The 21604-nt window shown below is 44.0% G+C and overlaps 1 protein-coding gene across 1 annotated transcript; it reads right to left on the bottom strand.

The window, feature by feature from the left end:
* Nucleotides 1-1340: 1340 nt before the first annotated feature.
* RWDD1 (RWD domain containing 1) lies at nucleotides 1341-20002 on the bottom strand. The gene is made up of 7 exons (XM_077812982.1): nucleotides 19861-20002; nucleotides 17540-17605; nucleotides 14346-14476; nucleotides 10709-10852; nucleotides 9028-9160; nucleotides 5842-5904; nucleotides 1341-1693 (listed from the first exon to the last, which is right to left on the bottom strand). The coding sequence occupies exons 1-7, from the start codon at nucleotides 19931-19933 to the stop codon at nucleotides 1581-1583; spliced, it is 723 nt and encodes a 240-aa protein (XP_077669108.1). The 5' UTR covers nucleotides 19934-20002; the 3' UTR covers nucleotides 1341-1580.
* Nucleotides 20003-21604: the final 1602 nt, after the last annotated feature.

The following is a 21604-nucleotide window of genomic DNA, read 5'->3' as shown; positions in this document are numbered from 1 at the left end:
GCAGCTTGATCTATAATCACAGAGGAGTTACAATAGTGTCTTCTCCCCTCCCTCCATGTCTCACTAGCCTTCCCTCCCCAATTCAGTTATCCACTTTTGCTTATATTTCTTGCCTTGGTTTATTCACTTTCCTCTATTTCTCCATTTAAAATGTTTTCCTGTTCCTTCTTCTAAGGAAAATACAGCATCCTCCTTACTCTTAGACCCACACTCACATGCTACATCTTCCTCTCATTAGCAATAGTCTTCCATTTCGCACCTCTCTCCATAGCCTGTGATCTTCCAGCAATCCTACTGCTCTTCTCCTAGCTGTACTATTGTGGAACACAAAACAGTGCAGCAAAGCACAGAGCAAGCTGATGCCACTCTAACCCCAAGGAAACAGCTGAGCTAACATCTGCATGTTGGTTCCTGCAGCTTGGCTGGATCTTTTTGCTCTGTCTTGCACTAACAGACTTTTCACCACGGTTGACTTCAACGTAATGCCACACCTAGTAATTACAAGGTGCCATGGTATCTAAGAGAGAGTATTCTGAACTGTTACTCAAGTTTAACAACAATGGTGTGGTCTTGTACTCTGCTGATTGTAGAGAATAAGTCCCATTAATTAAATTATTGTTTTTATAACATTTTCAATAAAGGTTAACTACTGCACAAGTTCAAAATAGAAGTTGCCTTTCAAGCTGATCTATCAAACGTTTGAAAGTTATTTTAAGGCTTCCATGTCCTTTAGAACTTTTTTCCAAATTCTTGTCTGGATTATGGCCAAGAAAGTTAAAATTTGAAAATAAGAGCAATTAAAGGGTTTTTACTGCTCTGGTTTTACTTTTAAAAAAATCAGACCCAAGATGTCAATTTTAAACCCTATGTATCCTGCAATGGCCAAGTTATCAAATCACCTTTCTAATGCAGAAACTATTTTATCTTTAACATCAGCAGTGTTATTGGTGGTGCTGCTGTAGTATGGGGAAGAGGAAGGATATCATCTAACATGGAACTCTGAGGAGGTGGTGTGAAGTTGGAAGGTCACCACCAGTCAGTCTCTCTCTAGCCGTTAATGAATGAGAACGGTTACAAGCATCATTAATACATTGTATACGAAGCATTGTAGAGTCCCACAGATAGAGCAGGTTTATAGTAAGCACTCCCCATTTCTTCACCAGAACTTCCACACGTATCTCAGGCTGAAGAGAACAGAACAGGTGCTCAGCACACCTTTGTACTGCCGCCCATGCAGCATCTGCCCTAGCACCTTTCCACCTTGCATGTCTGATCTCTTCAAGGGCAGTTATTGAGGTGGGAAGGGAGAACAGAACAGATGTCTGGGTTTCTAGACTTCATACAGGTTAACAATATGCCTAACATTTCACATTTGAAATGTTAAAGCCAATTTATTAATTATGATGAAAGTCATCAGAAGAGTATTCTCCTGAAATTAAAAGAGTTTGGTTTTTTTCCTTCAAAAATGAAAACCAATACATGCTTGGTAGAGCCACAGATGCTGTGGCTTTCCTGACTGCCTCTTTCTCCCTACATGTGTCCAAGCATACCAATGAAACAGCCAGTTCAGCAATTTCAGTTTAGTCACTATCTAAATCAACAGCGTTGTAATCAGGATCATCCTCTTCATCGTCCAACTCCAAGTCATCCATTTCCTGGAACAAGGATTCATCCACTTCCACGCTGTTTCCAGCTGTAAGGGGGAAAAATAAAACAGTGTTTTATTATGGATTTTTATGGAAACAGGAAAAAGAAAATTAGGGGTTTTTCCTTCATTCTTCAGACAGAAAAGAAAGACGTGTTGCTCTGCTGCTTCTCCACCAGCTAACTCAGTGGTTTTCAACCTGTGGTCCGTGGACCCTTCGGGGTCCATAGATTGCGTCTAAGATTTCCAAAGGGGTCCGCACCTCCATTTGAAATTTGTCAGGGGTCCGCAAATGAAAAAAAAAAAAAGGTTGAAAACCTCTGAGCTAGCTGAAAAGATCAGATTGTCTAAGAACCTTTGAGTCCTCTGCTTCACCACAGAAAACAATTCCCCAGTACCAACTATTTACAGTTATTCCATGATGCTGGTCCAAATTTAATGAACTTTACTGTTTGGTTCACACATGTTGACTTGAACAGAATGGGGAGAGGTGGAGGAACAACCCCCACCCCTCATTTCTGATGAACTAGAATAACAATGCTTTCCCCACCCCAGTGTTTAACAGAGGTGATTGTGACATAGGTAAAATATCCACAGCCAATTGATGAACTGATGTTACCACTGCTAGTTCCAAGAGATGGCAACTATCCGATTCATTCCATTTAATCCATTTAATTTATCCGATTCATTTAATTCATTTAATAATCCAATTCCATTTAATTTATCCGATTCATTCCAAGATAAGTGCATCAATTCCTGGAAGCTGCAAGGTCTGTATGGCCCCAAACTTGCAAACACAAGTGTAAATAAGAAAATAAATTAAAAAAAAAAATCAAAAAATCAATGGGACACGTGTATGAAGATACTCTAGGCTTAAATGCAAAATATGGGCCTATGGGAATATTAGAAACACAACATCTCAAACACTACGTCTAACATGATAATGCCACACGTCGCTTTCAGGACAGCAACTACTGGAATGTTATTTGAGAACATCTGACCTACAGCAGTTTAGAAGAATGCTGGTTAGACCAACATAAGTTCTTTCCATATGCCTCAAACCTCCCTCTTCTCAGCACACCAAGCAACAGTCTGAAATTTTCCAAACAAATTTAGCTCCTGAAGCAGTATCAGTTACTTTACACAGAGGGAAAAATTGCAAAGCTATATGAGATTTACAAGGAAGCAACAAAACCTGACAAATTTTTCTTTAAAGCCAACCACCCTTTTTCATACGTCGATCCTTCTTATTGGTTACACACATGAAAAATAAAATTATATTTTAAGTAACTGCTAAGGCCAGACTTATGGGGAAAAAATCATGAAAAATATATTCAAGAGTTCTACATTTAAATCACTGATTATGTCTAATGGGAAAAAGCAGAGCAGATAAAATTTAAACACCTGTACTTTCACAAAAAAAAAAAAACAAAAAAACCAAACAAAAACCCCATCGTTTCAAGGTTTCAGTGGTGGTCATAGCAAGTTTTAGGGCTTGTCTACACTACAGGTTATGTTGGTATAACTTATGTCGCTCAGGGTTTGAATACCCCCCCCGAGCAATGTTAAGTTACACTGACTTAAGTGTCAGTGTGGACACAGCTACCACCTCTCGGAGGTGGTTTTATTATGCCGACAGGAGAGCTCTCTCCAGTCAGCATAGAAAAAGAGGTGGGCAAACTATGGCCTGGGGGCCACATCCGGCCCACAGGGCCGTCCTGCCTGACCCTTGAGCTACCGGCCAGGGAGGCTAGCTCCTGGCACCTCCCCTGCAGTCCCCCGCTGCAAACATGCCTCCGCGCGGGGAGTGTGGCTCGCTCCGGCTGGGCGGTGCGGCTTCCAGTTCTGCCGCTCTGAGCGGCATGGTAAGGGGGCGGGGAGGTTGGATAGCGGGCAGGAGGTCCCGGGGGGCAGTCAGGGGACATGGGACAGTTGGATGGGGCAGGGGGGCGGTCAGGGAACATGGAACAGGGGCGGGTTGGATAGGCGTGGGAGTCCTGGGGGGCCTGTCGGGGGACAGGGAGGGGGAGGCAGTTGGATGGCGTGGAGGTTCTGGGGAGTGGGGGGGGAGGGAGAAGGAGGCGGTCAAGGGACAAGGAGCAGGGGAGGCTGGATGTGTCGGGTGTTCTGAGGGGGGTAGTCGGGAGTGGGCGGATAGGGGCAGGGGGGACAAGCTGTTTGGGAGAGCACAGTCTTCCCTACCTGGCCGTCCATACAGTTTTGCAACCCAGATGTGGCAAAGAATTTGCCCACCCTTGGCAGAGAACATCTTCAGCAGACCCGGTGCAGCTGCACCACTTTAGCGCTTTAGTGTAGACTAGTCCAGAGAGATGCTGGAAGTGCAGCTTTGTACATTTTCATATTTCCTTCTGAGACAGCTAAAGAAATGACTGATAAAACCTGCAGTATGTCACAGCCGGGTCTGCATGGAACAATGGTGACATCTACTGGCCACGTAAAACAATCCCAGGCTTAGATTTCTCACCTGCAAGTATTTCACAGGAGGCATCTGTTTTCAATTAAAAGGTAATAATATAGAAAAGGTTTGAGATTTATCCACCCCCTTCCCATTGTGTATTAATGTCAGAATTACAATATGGCACTCTATTAAAGTGGAGTTATTTAAAACTAAACTGCAGTTTCTTACTCAGTCTCATGTTGTCATGCACACCTCAGTTGTGCCCGTGGTAGAGGACAGCAGAGCAACATCCTCATTTAGGGCCAGATCCTGTTCTTACTGAAGTCAGTTGGCGTTTGGTCACTGACAGGAGTAGGACCAGATGCACACTGAATTAGGGCCACCATATGGTTCAAAAGTTAATGCTTTAAAGTAAAGGTCATTTACATGGGGGGAAAAAAAAAAAAACTTGCTGAAGACCCGAACGCCTTTAAATAAACTGTACATAGCGGTCTATTCTTCTGCTATAAAAGTTGCTGATGATATCATCAACATGGCAGGACCTGCATAAAAATATACACTCCCCAATTCAACAGCCTCTTCTACTTGTGTGCATTCAGAGTTATCTGCCAATATCAGTGACAAAGTAAGATTTTACTGTTTTTTTACTTCCAAAAGACCTAAAGAGTCAAGAAAGCCAGGAGACAGCTAGTATCAGAAGGGTAGCCGTGTCAGTCTGAATCCTCAAAAACAATGTGGAGTCTGGTGGCACCTTAAAGACTAACAGATTTGGGCATAAGCTTTCATGGGTAAAAAACATGGAGTCCATGCATCTGAAGAAGTGGGTTTTTTACCCACAAAAGCTTATGTCCAAATAAATCTGTTAGTCTTTAAGGTGCCAAGAGACAGCTGAATTCTATTGCTTCTTGTGCATTAACTGACTGAGTTAATAAGGCCTTGGCTACATGAGAAAATTACATTGGTTTAACTTAAAACCCTTTTAAAGCTGGTTTAGAAGAAGACATATTTTGCTAATGCTCTAAGTGTTTTGGGTTTGTTTGTTTTTTGTTTTTGTTTTTTGTTTTTTTAAAAACACACTACTTTGCAATATTTCTGCTAAAGAAGTTCTCCCCACATTAAACAAACATTTAAGACAGCTTTTAACCATAATTAAGTCTCCGATTTAGTCACGGAGGTCACAGATCCGGTGACATTACGGGAACTCCATGACTTCTACGCTGGCGGAGACAGGACTGTACGCCCCTGCCCTTCAACTGGGGCTGGCTGGAATCAGGACCATGCAGCCCCAATCTCACAGCTTCCACTGGGGCCACACACCCCAGCCGCATGGCGTCCTGGGCTTGGCAGGGGCTGCAGCCAGGGCCACACGCCCCAGCCTGGTGGCTGCAGTGGGGGCCATACACCCCCATCCTCCACTGCAGCTGGGGCTTGGTGGTGGTTGCAGTCAGGGCTGCGCACCCTATCCTGCAGCTGTGGCCAGCTCCAGAGCGGGGGCTGAGTCCACCCCGTGGCTGCAACCCTGCTGCGGCCACAGGGACTCCATTCCTGCCCCCTTCCTTGCTCTGCCTGCCCAGTTATTTTTAGTAAAAGTCACGGACAGGTCATGGGCTCCGTGAATGTTCGTTTATCGCCCGTGACCTGTCCATGACTTTTACTAAAAATAACATGACAAAATCTTAGCTTTAACCATAACTTAGCTGCACAATTTGAAGTTTAGTCAGATTTCTAAACAAGTCTTTCAACAGTGCAAATAACGGAAAAAAAAACAGAAGTTTACCTTCTTCTAAGAACTGAATGTCAGACGTGTCAAGATTATGATCTGTTTCAAATAGTTGTTTTCCTAAAAGAAATAATAAATATTAAAATTAGTGATAGCTTGGAATGTAGTTACTAAAACCAGGCAACATGAAATTTTGTAAGAGTCTTTTAGAATTTTGATATTTAAATAACATTGAAGTAATATTTGATAATTTATGTACCCTTGGCATTTTCCTCAGACTATACTTGGACCAGTTACTTCTTTGCCTATCTCATCTATTAAATTTTAAGCTTTCTGGGCAGATGTTGTCCATCTTTCTGGGATTCCTTCCCTTGCAGGTGAGACAGGCTCTGCAAAAGAGCTCCATGCAAGAATTAATGCAGCCTCAGGTGAAATCAACGCTGAGAGAAAGGATATACCCCCACTGTCTCCTCTGGTTTTGCCTGGAGGCCACACACAATGCTCCTGAAGTGTCAAGGGGGAAGAATATAGTGCTGTGGATCCATCACATTTACGCACAACAGGTCAAATTGTCATCTCCATGAACTGACTTGGGCCATCAGGCCCATGTTTGCTGCATTCAACATGTATTTGACTCCCCTTCCTACCATGTGTCCATTTAAAGTAAAATGGAAGCTTTTGTAAAAATGGACATGAATCTTTCCATGCTCACATTACCTATCTTCCGCGAATTTAATGGAATTCATTTTATACTGATTCTACAGTCTACTCGAAAACCATTTAACATGCCTAACGTTCATATTAAGTTGCTTAAGTGTATATTTGTATTGCTACTACACGACTTCTAAAACATGTCAGATTTAGCAAAATCCTTTCAAACATACATTTCCATTAATTTAGCCTAATAAATTTTTAGAAAACATATATCCTCACAAGTTATATGTGTGGCTCGAAAGCTTGTCTCTCTCACCAATTGATGTTGGTTGAGTAAAAGATATTACCTCACCCATCCTGTCTCTCTAATATCCTGGGACCGACAAGGCTACAACTACACTGCAAAAAACTCTTTGACACTGCAGGGGCCAAATCCAGAGGTCCTTATTCAGTCAAACTCCCATCGAAGTCAATACCTCAGGATCTGAAGCTACATCTCTGATATCAATCTATTTCACACAAGCGTCACCGTTCGTATTTGCTTTGTGGGCACAATCCTGGTTCTCTTCATGCACGAGCAAATTGGCTTAAAATGCATCATTTTAATTGTGTTTAACTATGTGGAAGGTCAACCAGCAGAAAGTCTCTGTATTGTCTTCACCCTTTCTGTGCCATGGAGCCAAGCTCTGCAGCATTGCCCTGATTTTAAACATGGAGGGGATACTTTCAGTGGGCCAGCATGGTCCTAAAAAAAGAAGATATGGATCTACAAGGCTGTAATCCCATTGGAGGAAAGGGGTCAATGATAGGCCATAATCATGACTCCTCTCCAGCCACAACCAAGTTGTGCAGTTGTCTGGGAGTGAAAATTTCTTTCCGCATAGACCATTCCTACTGGTAACTCAGGCTTTGCTCATTTGATAGTCACTTTGCTCCCTCTTATGGCATATGGCCAGATCAAACTGAATTATATGGACAGTAAGAATACTGCATCACCACCTAACCCTGCTTCTAAACCTCTCAGAGGACAAGACATTGTGTCTTCCTTATACTGGTTACCTGTCTCATGCATTAACAAATATATCACCTATTTTGCAGTAACAAACCAGAAACAATACAAACATCTACATTCAACTAAATAATTTCATGAGGAGCTGGCAATCTACAGTAACTCCCCACTTAAAGTCGTCCTGGTTAATGATGTTTCGTTGCTGATCAATGCTCGTTTAAAGTTGTGCAATGCTCCCTTCTAACGTCGTTTGGCAGCCGCCTACTTTGTTCACTGCTTGCAGGACGAGCAGCCTGTTGGAGCTAGCTGGTGGGGGCTTGGAACCAGGGTGGACCGGCAGCCCCCCATCAGCTCCCCGCTCCCCTAAGTTCCCTGTGCAGCAGCCAGCCATCAGGCTATCAATTGCCGGCAGTTCAGCTGTCCCTCCCCCCACAGCCATGTGCTGCTCCTGCCCTCCCCAGAGCCTCCTGCTTGCTGTGTGTGTGTGGGGGGGGCGGCGGGGGGGGGACGGGACATGTCGGTGCGTGAGGGAGAGGCAGGCTAATGTCAGGGTGTCCTCCTCCCCCTTGCTCCTGCACCCCGCTTACACCATCTTCCATAGAGCAGGGGGATACACACAACAGGGCTCAGGACGGAGGGAGCTTCTCCATCTCAGTTCGCTGATTAACTTAAAAAGGCAGTGTATTTAGAGTGGGGTCAGCATCCTTAAAGGAGCAATGCGCATCTCTCTCTCACACAGGGTGTGTGTCTCTGTCTGCCATGCTATCTCTCCTCCCTCCATTCCTGCTGCCTTGTAGAGCATGAGGCTACATTAACAACGAGTTAACCCTTGAGGGCTCAGCCAATTGCTAGTTCATCATTTATCAGTAAGGCGTTCCCTGGGAAATAGCCCACCCTCTGACTTCACCACCTCGAACAAGCTTCACAATCATCATCGCTATGTTCCAGTGTTAAATTGTTTGTTTAAAACTTATAGTGTGTGTGTGTGTGTGTGTGTGTGGAGAGAGAGACACACACACAATAGTCTTTTGTCTGGTGAAAAAAATTTGCCTGGAACCTAACCCCCCTATTTCCATTAATTCTTCTGGGGAAATTGGATTCACTTTAACATTGTTTCACTTGAAGTCGCATTTGTCAGGATCTTAACTACAACGTTAAGTGAGGAGTTACTGTATATGTTCAAATAAATTGGTTAGTCTCTAAGGTGCCACAAGTACTCCTTTCTTTTTGTATATGTTCCAGCGCAACACAGACTATCTTATCATATCACTCTCCATTTTCCTCCCCTTTCCAATTTTCCTCACCATTCCTTGATGCTTGAATGGGTCTTGTGTGAGAAATGGACTACTCACACTTGCACCAACACAAATGCTCAAGCCTCCTTTCTAAGGCACAACAATGAGAAGTTAATGCTTAGTTTACAAGATAAATCTTCCCCGTTAACAATCAGACCTTGATTCGCATCTGACAATACTATACTAATCTTTTACTATAAAAAATAAAATTCTTGGACATGGTTTCATTATTTGACATACTGGTCTGATAAGTTGGCAAACTTGGAGAAAATTGCAAAGTCATACCACTTAATTTATTTTTGCCTGATTGCTCTTCTTCTTTCATCTTTTTTCTTTTAATTTCTAGGAGCTCTGCATCAAACTTTGCTTTCCAGCTTAGGAAATTCTCGATTGTAACAGGAGTGCCATGGAAACATAGCTGTAAAAGAAAAAAAAAAAGTTATGATTCCAGTGGCAAAGCAAAGAGTTAAGATTAATATTCTCTTTATGGTTGAAATTATTGTATGCCAAGAGGCAGTAACTACTAGGCACCAATTTTAACTAGGTTTCTTATAGCAAATTAACCCCCACTACAATAAGAAAGTGAAAAATGTGATATTCTTAGTCGTTTTTATGTGTGGCTTGCAAATTTATTCTCAGAAGACTATTGTAGAAAATTCCTGTTTTGATTTGGATCTATAATGCAATACCAATAAGATAAAGCAGCATATACACAGGTGGGTAGTGCACCTTGTTAGTGGTTTAGGTCAAGTCACAATGAAAAAGGGGTGTGTACATGAGCGCTAAGGATGGATTGGACAGATATGCTTTGTATATGAATATTTGTTATTAAAATTCCTAAAACCACAGAACACTTTATATTTAATATCTGTACCACACAGGGGGGTGACATATACGACCAGCAAGACTTCTCCTCTATCATGGAGGAAGAGGAGAATAACTGTTCCTTCCACCATGGCAACTACATAATGACCCTACTGTGCAATCACATTCCTCCATACGATAGGGCTTCCAGAGTGCTTTGTGCTTGTAAAAGCCCATGGCCAAAGCTCGTAATCTGGGATTTCAGAAATGCAGTGCACTCTGAGGTGTAAATATCTGGGAAACACCAAAGAGCATGAGTGTGTGAACAGACCTATAGTGATGGGATCCAAACTGAAAGGATATGGAGTCCTACAGCCCTCTAGCTGCTACCAAAAGAAGGAAGTGAAAACTCAGTGGTGGAGTTTCTTCTAACACATCTTGAGAAGGGGAAGAGCTACTTAGTGGTGGCAAACAAATACCAGGCTACAGTGAAGAGGCTAATGGGTCTGGCTGACTCTAGAGTTTGAGCCATCCAACTTCCTTTCCATCAAGTCAATTGACAGAGGAATGGAGTTGCCCCGCTTCTTGGTGGCATTCATGTTATAAAGGAGAGAGAGGAAGCATCAGAAAACTGTACAGGCTGTTCAAACCTTCAACAGCTGGCCACGGTCCTGCAGGGACTGTACAACATCTGAGAACAGTGTGAGGGTAATGCAATATACTCTAGTCCCTCCTGCTCCTCATCCCTTCCTTCCACTTAAAATGAAAGCCACACGGAGGATGGCATGGCGCTGGTAGCGCAGAGCTGGCGTTAAAGTGGGCACTCCCTCATTTCAGGGAAGAATATCTGGCTAGAGGGATGATGTCAGTGTCCACTCTCTGTGCTGTTTGGGGGTCCAAAGGGAGAGAAGTAGTCAGAGGACATCCCCAAACCTTTCAAAGCAATGCCAGAAAAGTTCAACCTGGAAAGTGCAATATTTATGATTTAATAAATCACGGAAGTTGTGCTCAATGTGTGGCTACTTCTGAAGTTTTAAATATTGCTTCTGCTTGTTGTGTGTGTCTGGGACAATACTACTGCTAATCAATCCTACCTCAACCACAGCACCTTTAGGAAGGAAAGCCAGAAAACTGTTAGCTGAAAATGGAATACTTCACCCACCTTTTCTGCCTCCTCTGCTTCTCTTTCCTTCTGTTTCTTTTCCTCCTCTTGTCTTGTTTTTATTTGATCCACTATTTCATTTAATTTCTCTTGTACAGCTGACACTAGAGTGAAGATCATTACCATCCCCAAGTTCTCTTCTGCCTGCAACATAAAAGGCGGCAGCCTCAGACAGGCAATTCACTAGGCAAACTTGTCATGGACAGAGAGGTTACACATTATGCCTGTTTGGAAAGTGCTTATGCTTAGTCTTGTAGGAATGCAAGTTTCACTGCTGAATTGCCTTGCACCAGTTTTGGAAATTAGTCAAATTTATTTCACTGGGTTTAAGCCACTTAAAAATGATCCCAGGTGAGAGAGGAGGGAAGAGCAGTAAACATCAACACTGTTCTCTCAGGTCACTATTAGAGATGTAAATAGGGTTTAAAAATAGTAATCGTTAAACCTATTAAAATTCTATTGGTTAAATGAGTAACCGTTTAGAAGTTCACATAGGTGGTGAACTAAGGGTGCAGGGGGTGCTGCAGCACCCCCACATTTTATGTGGGACCCCACTGCCTGCCACGTGGGGCCAGCAGTGGAGTTTAACCATTAACCAAAACTGATGCTTATCTGTTAACTGGTTCAACTTTTACATCCCTAGTCACTATCTTCACAACAGGTTACCAATACCATCTGATTACAGCCCGCACTCTTGGCAGGAAGGGGATACGGGGTGCTGCTAATTAACCAAAAAAACCCAAACACATTTGTTAAATTAAATAATTTTAAAGCAGGTGGGGATAGAACACCCTAGTCATGAATTTCTGGAGCCACACACTGCAGTTCACAGCAAGCCTTCCAGCCCAGTAGGCTGACTCGTGCTAAAGGAGCTTGAGCCAGCACACTAAAGATGGCGAAGTGGACAATGTGGCTCTGGAGGAGACTCAGGTTAGTACCTCAAGGCTCAGACCCAGGGGGTTGGGTGGGCTTGAGAGCCCAAGCTGTACCGTCTGTACAGTTATTTTTAGCAGGCTCGCTCCCAGCTGCAGGGTAGACATACCCACAGGTGCTTACTAATTGCCCGTACAAGCCATTATGGTAGCGAAGACCACATTTCTGCACTGTGTCCCCAGTCCTCACTGCTGTTACCAGTCCTACGAGAAACATGGATGCTAGGATCGTTCAGCTAGCTCAGGTAATAGCAAGGTCTTATCTTGATTTTAGTTTCTTTCTTAAGTGCCTTAATACTTCCTATACTCTAGTTGTCCAAAGACCTAGCGGATTTTCCTGTATTTTGGAAGTCTTAATACCTGGCAACTTATTTACACAAAACTGTTAAATACAATCAAAGGCATCTGTGCCAGGCAAAAGTTGTGGAGCAGGAGAGGTGTTAAACAATTTATTTAGAGCCTTCCCATTTCAGAGTTTTGTTGTTGTGTTTGTGAACCCTAACACAGGGGGCAATTGAACCTTACTTTGTCATACTCAAAGTTTAAGGCTAGAAGGGACCACTAGATCATCTCCTTTGATATACAGGAGATCACAGGCCACCACCACCACCCAACACTGACACACTAAACCCAACAACCAAAATTAGACCAAAGAATTACAGCCCAGAGTAGACTAAACTATTATGTGCCACTGGCAGAGAATAGGAGGGACCAGTGCTCCAGACCTCTGCAATGGCAGGGTATTCATTAAACGAAATATACGCAGATGATCCTGGCAAGCTACCTGCACCTACAATGCAGAGGAAAGCAAAAAGAAAAAAACCCAGTGTCAATGCCAATCTGAATTGGGGGAAAATTCTTTCCCAGTCCCACATTTGGTGATCAGTTAGACCTTGAATACGTGAACAACCAGCCAGCCAGACACCTGAGAGAAAGAATGCTTGATACCAGCTCCAAGCACCAGCCCATCCAATGTCCTATCTCCAGTCATAGCCATTTCTGATGCTTCAGAAAAAAAGAAAAGAAAAAGAAAAGAAAAAGAAAAAAAAGAAAAAGTGGGGTGGGGCGGGGCGGTAGGGGAATCCCTTCCTGATCTCAGCAAGTGACTGGCAGAAGTCCTTAAGCATGAGATTTTAGGAAATATCAGACAAGAACCAGAGAGAGGATCCCCAAGACTGCAGCTGCCAAGCCCTGCCTCCTCACAAACTCCTCTCTCATACAATCCCACTTGTAAATTTGTCCAGTTCTCTCTTAAAACTAAGTTGTTTGCCCCACATCTCCTATTGGGAGGCTGTTCCAGAACCTCACTTCTCTGACAGTTAGAAACCTTGTAATTACCAGCCTGCATTTGTTGATGGCCAGTTAATACCCAGTTGTTCTTGTGCTAACATACACTAAAGGACTAAATGGCTCTTCATCCTCCCTGGTGTTTACTCCCCTAATGTATTTAGAGAGAGCAATCAGATCCCATTGCAGACTTCATTTTCTTAGGGTATGTTTATACTAGAAACATAAGTCGACATACATTAGATCAACTTTACCGCAGTAATTACCATGGTGGTGCATGTTCACACTTCCCTCCTTGGGTTGGTGGTACATGTCCTCACCAGGAGCGCTTCCACCAATCTAAGACAGGCAGCATGGGGCGCTGAGAACCCGGTCTCTTAGCTCCGCTGGCAGCTCCCTGCTGGGACCCCAGCTACCGCCCAGGCTCCCAGCAGACTGCCCCCTCCTCCCCCTCTGGGAGCAGTGAGGTGAAGCCACCTGGAGCTTCTCGCTCCCAGGGAGCGGGGTCCAGTTGCTCCACTTCTTGCCCTCCCCTGGCCTGGAGCCAGGCAGCCTTGTCAATATCACAGCTCAGGAAGCCCTGAAACTGACAAGGCTGCCCATCTCCTGGCCAGGCGCAGACTCCCAGGGCCCAGGCTTCTGGCTTCAGCTCCCAGCAGGAAGCAGGCTCCTGCTGTTCAGGCTTCTCGCCCCAGCTCCCCAGGGAACAGCTGGGCTCTCGCTGCTCTGCTTTCTTGTCAATTTCAGGATTCCTGCCGTGAAACTGACTTGACAGCAAACAGCCAAAGTAAGTAATGCAATGTCTACACAGACACTGCTGTCACCCTAACTATACCGACATAAGCCCTGTGCCTCTCGTGGAGGTAGAGTTATTATGTTGGGGTAGTAGGGCACTTACATCGTCAAGAGCAAGGCTGTAGTGTAGACCTGACATAATTAGGTCAACATAAGCTGCCTTACATCAACCTGTGTAGCGTAGACCAAACCACAGGCTAAACAAGCCAAGCTCTTTTAGTATGCTCTCACAAGATAGGCCCTCCAATCCTCTGATTATCCTACTAGCTGTTCTTTGTACCTTGTTTAACACAGCCATTTCTAAAGCTAGATCATGCATCTTTACGTGGCTGATCACATGCATCTTTACGTGGCATTTAAAAAAAAAATCAGCATGTTTTGTTTTTGATATATACCACACAACTTTTTATAACGGTCAAAAAGCAAAGTCTTAGGGTTTGGAAAATTAAACTCAAGTTAATGTCAGTCACTCCCTACAGCAGAATGCACAAACCAATTCGTAAGACATATGCTCTTCTAAGTTTTGGTTAGCATCAGAATTTACTGTGCCTACTTCACCTCTCAAACCAATGAATTATGAAACAACATCAATAAGAGAGTCGATATAGTCTTAATTTCCTTACCTGTTGTGCTAGAAGGTTTAGTATGTCTGTGACATCATTATCTTCAAGGTTCTCCTGGGAGAATATTTCATAAAGTGGAGTTTCATCTGGATATTTTTCTCCATAGGTAAATTTAAGGGTTGCCTGGACAGCTACGGTACAAAAGGCAATCTTAGTGTGACAGCCTCAAACTTCATAAATATTAACTCTTAATGCTGAGGTTTATATTAGAGTAACAATCTTGTTTTGTTTAACAATCCACAACAACAACTATTTTAAAAATGGAACTAACACCTTACAATAATTATAACAGTTGGTTTGAATATAACATACGAATCTCAACTCATCATTAACCCTCAGATGTGCTATAAAAGTTACCCATGACACAGGAGACAATTCTTGGCACTTACTGGCTGTTTACACCTTCAATTCACATTAGAAACAGTAATTAGTCTATGTAATACTCCTCTGAGGTACTGCAGATCAGCAAGCAATATCCCCTTTTAAAGAGTAAAGTAAGAGAGAGATTAAGTGACTTGACCAGGGCTATAAAGTGGGTCAGCAGCAAAACCAAGATTAGAATCCAGGAGTCCCAGTACTGTGCCAATCCAGTACACCATGCCACCAAGAGTATTTCTTGCCACATTTGGTATGTAAATTTGTACCACAATATTTGGTACGTAAATACCTAGTCAGCATGTGATACGAAGACATACTGAACCACTATTGTGACTGACTGAGAGCTTCCTGCAGTTCTGAACTGCTATACACTTCAAATCTACACTTTCCATAGACTGTCATGTTTTTCTGATTAAGGACCCACTCTTATTGACTTCAACAGAAGCAGGACCAGACCCAGCAAACAACCAACTACATTTTTAGTGGTAGCAGTAAGCTATATTTTAAACATCACAAGGAATTGTTCTGATTGGGCAAGTCACAATCTACTGATCAGAACATATTAACAGTAGATTAAGAGTTCTTAAGTAACAGATCTAGGAAAAAAGAAAAGGAGTACTTGTGGCACCTTAGAGACTAACCAATTTATTTGAGCATAAGCTTTCGTGAGCTACAGCTCACTTCATCAGATGCATTCAGTGGAAAGTGTAGAAGATCTTTTTATACACACAAAGCATGAAAAAAAAAAACCTCCCACCACCCCACTCTCCTGCTGGTAATAGCTTATCTAAAGTGATCACTCTCCTTACAATGTGTATGATAATCAAAGTGGGCCATTTCCAGCACAAATCCAGGGTTTAACAAGAACATCTGAGGAGGGGAGGAAAAAACAAGGGGAAATAGGTTACCTTGCATAATGACTTAGCCACTCCCAGTTGCTATTCAAGCCTAAGGTAATTGTATCCAATTTGCAAATGAATTCCAATTCAACAGTTTCTCGCTGGAGTCTGGATTTGAAGGTTTTTTGTTGTAATATCGCAACTTTCATGTCTGTAATCGCGTGACCAGAGAGATTGAAGTGTTCTCCAACTGGTTTATGAATGTTATAATTCTTGACATCTGATTTGTGTCCATTTATTCTTTTATGTAGAGACTGTCCAGTTTGACCAATGTACATGGCAGAGGGGCATTGCTGGCACATGATGGCATATATCACATTGCTGGATGTGCAGGTGAAGGAGCCTCTGATAGTGTGGCTGATGTTATTAGGCCCTGTGATGGTGTCCCCTGAATAGATATGTGGGCACAGTTGGCAACAGGCTTTGTTGCAAGGATAGGTTCCTGGGTTAGTGGTTCTGTTGTGTGGTATGTGGTTGCTGGTGAGTATTTGCTTCAGGTTGGGGGGCTGTCTGTAGGCAAGGACTGGTCTGTCTCCCAAGATTTGTGAGAGCGTTGGGTCATCCTTCAGGATAGGTTGTAAATCCTTAATAATGCGTTGGAGGGGTTTTAGTTGGGGGCTGAAGGTGACGGCTAGTGGCGTTCTGTTATTTTCTTTGTTAGGCCTGTCCTGTAGTAGGTGACTTCTGGGAACTCTTCTGGCTCTATCAGTCTGTTTCTTCACTTCTGCAGGTGGGTATTGTAGTTGTAAGAATGCTTGATAGAAATCTTGATAGAGATCTACAACCTATCCTGAAGGATGACCCAACACTCTCACAAATCTTGGGAGACAGACCAGTCCTTGCCTACAGACAGCCCCCCAACCTGAAGCAAATACTCACCAGCAACCACATACCACACAACAGAACCACTAACCCAGGAACCTATCCTTGCAACAAAGCCTGTTGCCAACTGTGCCCACATATCTATTCAGGGGACACCATCACAGGGCCTAATAACATCAGCCACACTATCAGAGGCTCCTTCACCTGCACATCCACCAATGTGATATATGCCATCATGTGCCAGCAATGCCCCTCTGCCATGTACATTGGTCAAACTGGACAGTCTCTACATAAAAGAATAAATGGACACAAATCAGACGTCAAGAATTATAACATTCATAAACCAGTTGGAGAACACTTCAATCTCTCTGGTCACGCGATTACAGACATGAAAGTTGCGATATTACAACAAAAAACCTTCAAATCCAGACTCCAGCGAGAAACTGTTGAATTTGAATTCATTTGCAAATTGGATGCAATTACCTTAGGCTTGAATAGCGACTGGGAGTGGCTAAGTCATTATGCAAGGTAACCTATTTCCCCTTGTTTTTTCCTCCCCTCCTCAGATGTTCTTGTTAAACCCTGGATTTGTGCTGGAAATGGCCCACTTTGATTATCATACACATTGTAAGGAGAGTGATCACTTTAGATAAGCTATTACCAGCAGGAGAGTGGGGTGGGGGGAGGTATTTTTTTCATGCTTTGTGTGTATAAAAAGATCTTCTACACTTTCCACTGAATGCATCCGATGAAGTGAGCTGTAGCTCACGAAAGCTTATGCTCAAATAAATTGGTTAGTCTCTAAGGTGCCTCAAGTACTCCTTTTCTTTTTGTGAATACAGACTAACATGGCTCTTACTCTGAAACAGGTCTAGGAAAACATCATTGTAAACTATTCTGAAGCACCAACTACAGCTATAGACTTACCTGATATTCAGAGCCCATTCACAAGAGGACAACCAGATTTCCCACAACAGGTTATTTCACATTATATCTACTAGAGATAGACACAGATACTTGGAATAATATTTTAAAACAATCAGGCCTTATAATTTCAGAAGTTATAAAGAAAAGTTTTCCCCATGACCGACTTACTTTCATCGTTTTCTCCTGCTTCAGATGTCACTGTGATGGTGAAACTTGTTGGGTTTTCTGATAATACTGTAAAAAAGTAAAGAAATAGTACATAAATGAGAGATTCTTAAAGTCAGACACCTTTTCTTCACTAGCCTATGGGTGCTACCTTGCTTCTGTTATTTCATTAAACCGGAACATCTTTAGGTCTCTAACAAGAAGCCTCCAATCCATTAATTTTTTTCCCTAGATTAACAATTTTCTCTTCTTGATGATTTAATATCTGTTTTGTTCTTCTGCTATTACAGAGTGTACATATAGTACCAATCTCACACAAAATGTTTGTCCACCAAAAGGATATAGATACAGTGCAAATCTAATCTTGATTAAGTTTTTCTATGTGAGGATATAGGAGAACAAATCATTTGAGTAAAAAAAGGTTAAAATGTCTGTTTATGAATTAATTATATGCATACTGAATACCAGGCGCTTTCTTGGTCTAAATGCAGCTGCTCATTCACTACCTATTCATTACCAGTCTCACTGGTAAGCAGAAGAATAGCAACGGGTGCATTTCTATCTTTATTCTAAGAAGAACATGTAGTAACTCTACAAAAGAGAAATCAGCTCCTATTGATATTTTTAAAAAGGCACCAAAAAAGTGGGAAGTACTTTTCAGAGCAAACAGAAGTGCTTGGATCCTGCCTCAAAGAATCAGCAATCTAACTTTGGAAGTGACATGACAGGTGAAGGCAATTAATTGCTGACATGAACAATTTAGAGATGAAAGTTAAATTCACCCAAGACCTCAAAACAAGGTCCTAACCACCAGTTACTTTATGAGTACTATGTAGGGAGCCCCTAGAAGCGTGGCACCACAAGGTGGTTTCTGACAACTGTGCATAACCTGGGAAGATGGATGGGCACACGAGACCCACAATTTTGCAGATTAGTGGCTCCAGCTCATTGTATAGCTTTTTCAGAGGGGCTGTAGCACATTACCCCGAGTAATGGCCACAGGAGAACTCTATCTTCTCGTTGCAGATCCAGACTGTGGGCTGTCAGAGTGAATTTCACCTGATTATTCAGGAGTATAAACAAGTGAAAGATTTTCACCAAGAAGTCTGAAAATCTGACCTAAGCCCTGTTGTTGTTACAGACTACAATATACTTTTTTCTGGGCTTGAGGAAATCCTAGCAGTGAGCTGGCTCAGCTCAAATGGCATTTTACAGCTTTAATCTAGGACTTCATTTTGTTCTATGATTCTGCATCTTGAGTCACTGATAATAAATTCATACACCTTTGGCTTAACAAACTAAAATAACTTCAACACAGATTTTAAAAGGCTGAAATAAGCAGCAAGACAATTAAATAAGAATCTGAAAAAGAGCACCCCAGCGCTTGCAAATTTAATTGTCAAATAAGAGTTTGGATTTACCGCCACTTCCTTTACCTAACAGGTCATTACAAAGCAATAAGCAAAAATGAATTATTTTGGAAAAGCTCTGTGTTTTATGCTTTACAGGGATGACAGACGAGATGATCACAGTGCTCCATTCTGATGTTGGAAACTATGAAAAAAAGCCAGGCATTGGAAATGCAACAAGTATGGAGGCAAACTGAGCATCTGTTACCTACTCAGCAATGCCACACGCCTGGCGAGGATCAGAAACGAGAAAAGAAAACCAAGCAGGGCTCCAAGTTGCCTCGTTTTTGTCTTTAATTTCCACCCAGGTGTCTGCAAGAGCCCTGCTTGTAAAGGCTCACCCAAAGGCGCTCACCCTAGATCTTCGCCCACGTCCTGCTGGAGCAGGGTGAGCTAGGAGTGCTGGGGCCTAGCAGCAGCGAGGGGTGTCAGAGAAACCAGACTGACACACGCCACAAAAAGCAACTCAAGGTCAGGAACCTACGGAGGGGCTGGGAGGGAGCAGCCTGGGGCTAGCGAGAACTAACCCAGCGCAAGCCAGCCGCTCTGCTCAGCGGGGCAGGGGGCAGAGAAGCCAGCCCGGCTCTGCTGCCCCCAGCCCCGGGGGAAGCCTAGGGTAACGCCACAGGACTCCCGCAACCGGCGTATTTAAAGAGGAGCGGGGCCCCCGCACCCGCTGGACCCTGTTTAGACCGGCCCAGGTGGGGGGCCCCGCTGCTAGGTGCGTGGCGCTGCGACCCAAAGCGCGGCTCCGGCACCCCCAGCTCCCTGCCCGGGCACGCCGCAGCAGCAGCCGGGAGGCGCTCGGGGAGCTGCGCGCCATGCAAGGACTGGGGGGGGCGGGTCCACCCTCGCCCCGCTGCAGGGAAGCTCGCGCCAGCTCCCCGAGCCAGGCTCCCCCCCCCCGCGGCTGACCCGTGAACGAGTCCGGGTAGATGGACTCCAGCGCCTCCCGCTCGTTGCGCTGCTCCTCGCTGCAATCGGCCATGGTCCCGCGCCGCCGGCCATGGAACGCTCCGCCACGGCCCAGCCACCCCGGCGGCCTGCGCAGGCGCACCCCGGCAAGGGGGCGGAGCTGAAGCCGTGACACATCCGCAGCTCTCAGAGTAACAGCCGTGTTAGTCTGTATTCGCAAAAAGAAAAGGAGTACTTGTGGCACCTTAGAGACTAACCAATTTATTTGAGCATGAGCTTTCGTGAGCTACAGCTCACTTCATCAGATACATACCGTGGAAACTGCAGCAGACTTTATATATACACAGAGAATATGAAACAATACCTCCTCCCACCCCACTGTCCTGCTGGTAATAGCTTATCTAAAGTAATCGTCAGGTTAGGCCATTTCCAGCACAAATCCAGGTTTTCTCACGCAATCACAGACATGAAGGTCGCTATCTTAAAACAAAAAAACTTCAAATCCAGACTCCAGCGAGAAACTGCTGAATTGGAATTCATTTGCAAATTGGATACTATTAATTTAGGCTTAAATAGAGACTGGGAGTGGCTAAGTCATTATGCAAGGTAGCCTATTTCCTCTTGTTTTTCCCCCCCGAGATGTTCTGGTTTAACTTGGATTTAAACTTGGAGAGTGGTCAGTTTGGACGAGCTATTACCAGCAGGAGAGTGAGTCTGTGTGTGTATGGGGGTGGGTTTTTGGAGGGGGGTGAGGGAGTGAGAGAACCTGGATTTGTGCAGGAAATGGCCTAACTTCATTATCATGCACATTGTGTAAAGAGTTGTCACTTTGGATGGGCTATCACCAGCAGGAGAGTGAATTTGTGTGGGGGGGTGGAGGGTGAGAAAACCTGGATTTGTGCTGGAAATGGCCTAACCTGACGATTACTTTAGATAAGCTATTACCAGCAGGACAGTGGGGTGGGAGGAGGTATTGTTTCATATTCTCTGTGTATATATAAAGTCTGCTGCAGTTTCCACGGTATATATCTGATGAAGTGAGCTGTAGCTCACGAAAGCTCATGCTCAAATAAATTGGTTAGTCTCTAAGGTGCCACAAGTACTCCTTTTCTATCCGCAGCTCTGTTCTCGACCTGGGCCGCCAGCCGCACCCCCTCCACCCTTTGCGGTTTGTCTACATGTGGAGTGACTTCGGATTAGCTGTGACAGGCGCCCCGTGTGGACACTCGTTCTGGACTAAGAGCGTCTCACTCCGGTTCTTCTTAATCCACTTTTAAATGGGAAATTACTCGGGAAGAGCTATTGCTGATTCACTCCATGCGTTCACATAGTCAAGCATAAGAGTGTTTTAGTTTGAAGGACCTTAAACCAGTGTAAACCAGCGAGGCTCGTTGTCCGTTTTGGAGCCGGGTGCCAGCCCCCTGTTGAGGTGCTTTGTCCCTCCCCGACATGGACAAAACCTGACATGCTTTGTTCAATGCCAGACAAAACTTGGACAAAACCTGACCTGCTTTTGTCTGGCATTGGACAAAGCATGCTGCCCTTTCCAGTGTCAATGCAAAATCACTATGCAGGCAAAACCACATCTGTGGGGGCAGGAGGTGATGTGCTCTTAAAGAGGGCCACACACCCGCTGTGTGTACAAGCCCAGACTAGCAGGGGCGGCCCGTGCCTTTTCTGGAAGTACCAGCTCATCCCTTATGCAAGGAATGTCAGAGAGGCCACCCTACCATAAACTAACTCA

This window comes from Eretmochelys imbricata, chromosome 3 (genome assembly GCF_965152235.1).
Source record: "Eretmochelys imbricata isolate rEreImb1 chromosome 3, rEreImb1.hap1, whole genome shotgun sequence".
In the NCBI taxonomy this organism is placed as follows: domain Eukaryota; kingdom Metazoa; phylum Chordata; order Testudines; family Cheloniidae; genus Eretmochelys; species Eretmochelys imbricata.
The sequence above is the reverse complement of the archived record's forward strand: the minus strand, read 5'-3'. Positions and strand labels throughout refer to the sequence as shown.

What these genes read in the sequence shown, in the direction of transcription:
- RWDD1 (XM_077812982.1), bottom strand. Translation starts at nt 19,933, where the DNA reads ATGGCCGATTGCAGCGAGGAGCAGCGCAACGAGCGGGAGGCGCTGGAG. An exon ending in AGCAGGAGAAAACGATGAAA is followed by an intron (nt 14,477 to 17,539) that starts GTAAGTCGGTCA and finishes TTTGTACCGTAG; the next exon opens with CTGTCCAGGCAACCCTTAAA. An exon ending in AAGCAGAGGAGGCAGAAAAG is followed by an intron (nt 9,161 to 10,708) that starts GTGGGTGAAGTA and finishes TTTCTTTTACAG; the next exon opens with CTATGTTTCCATGGCACTCC.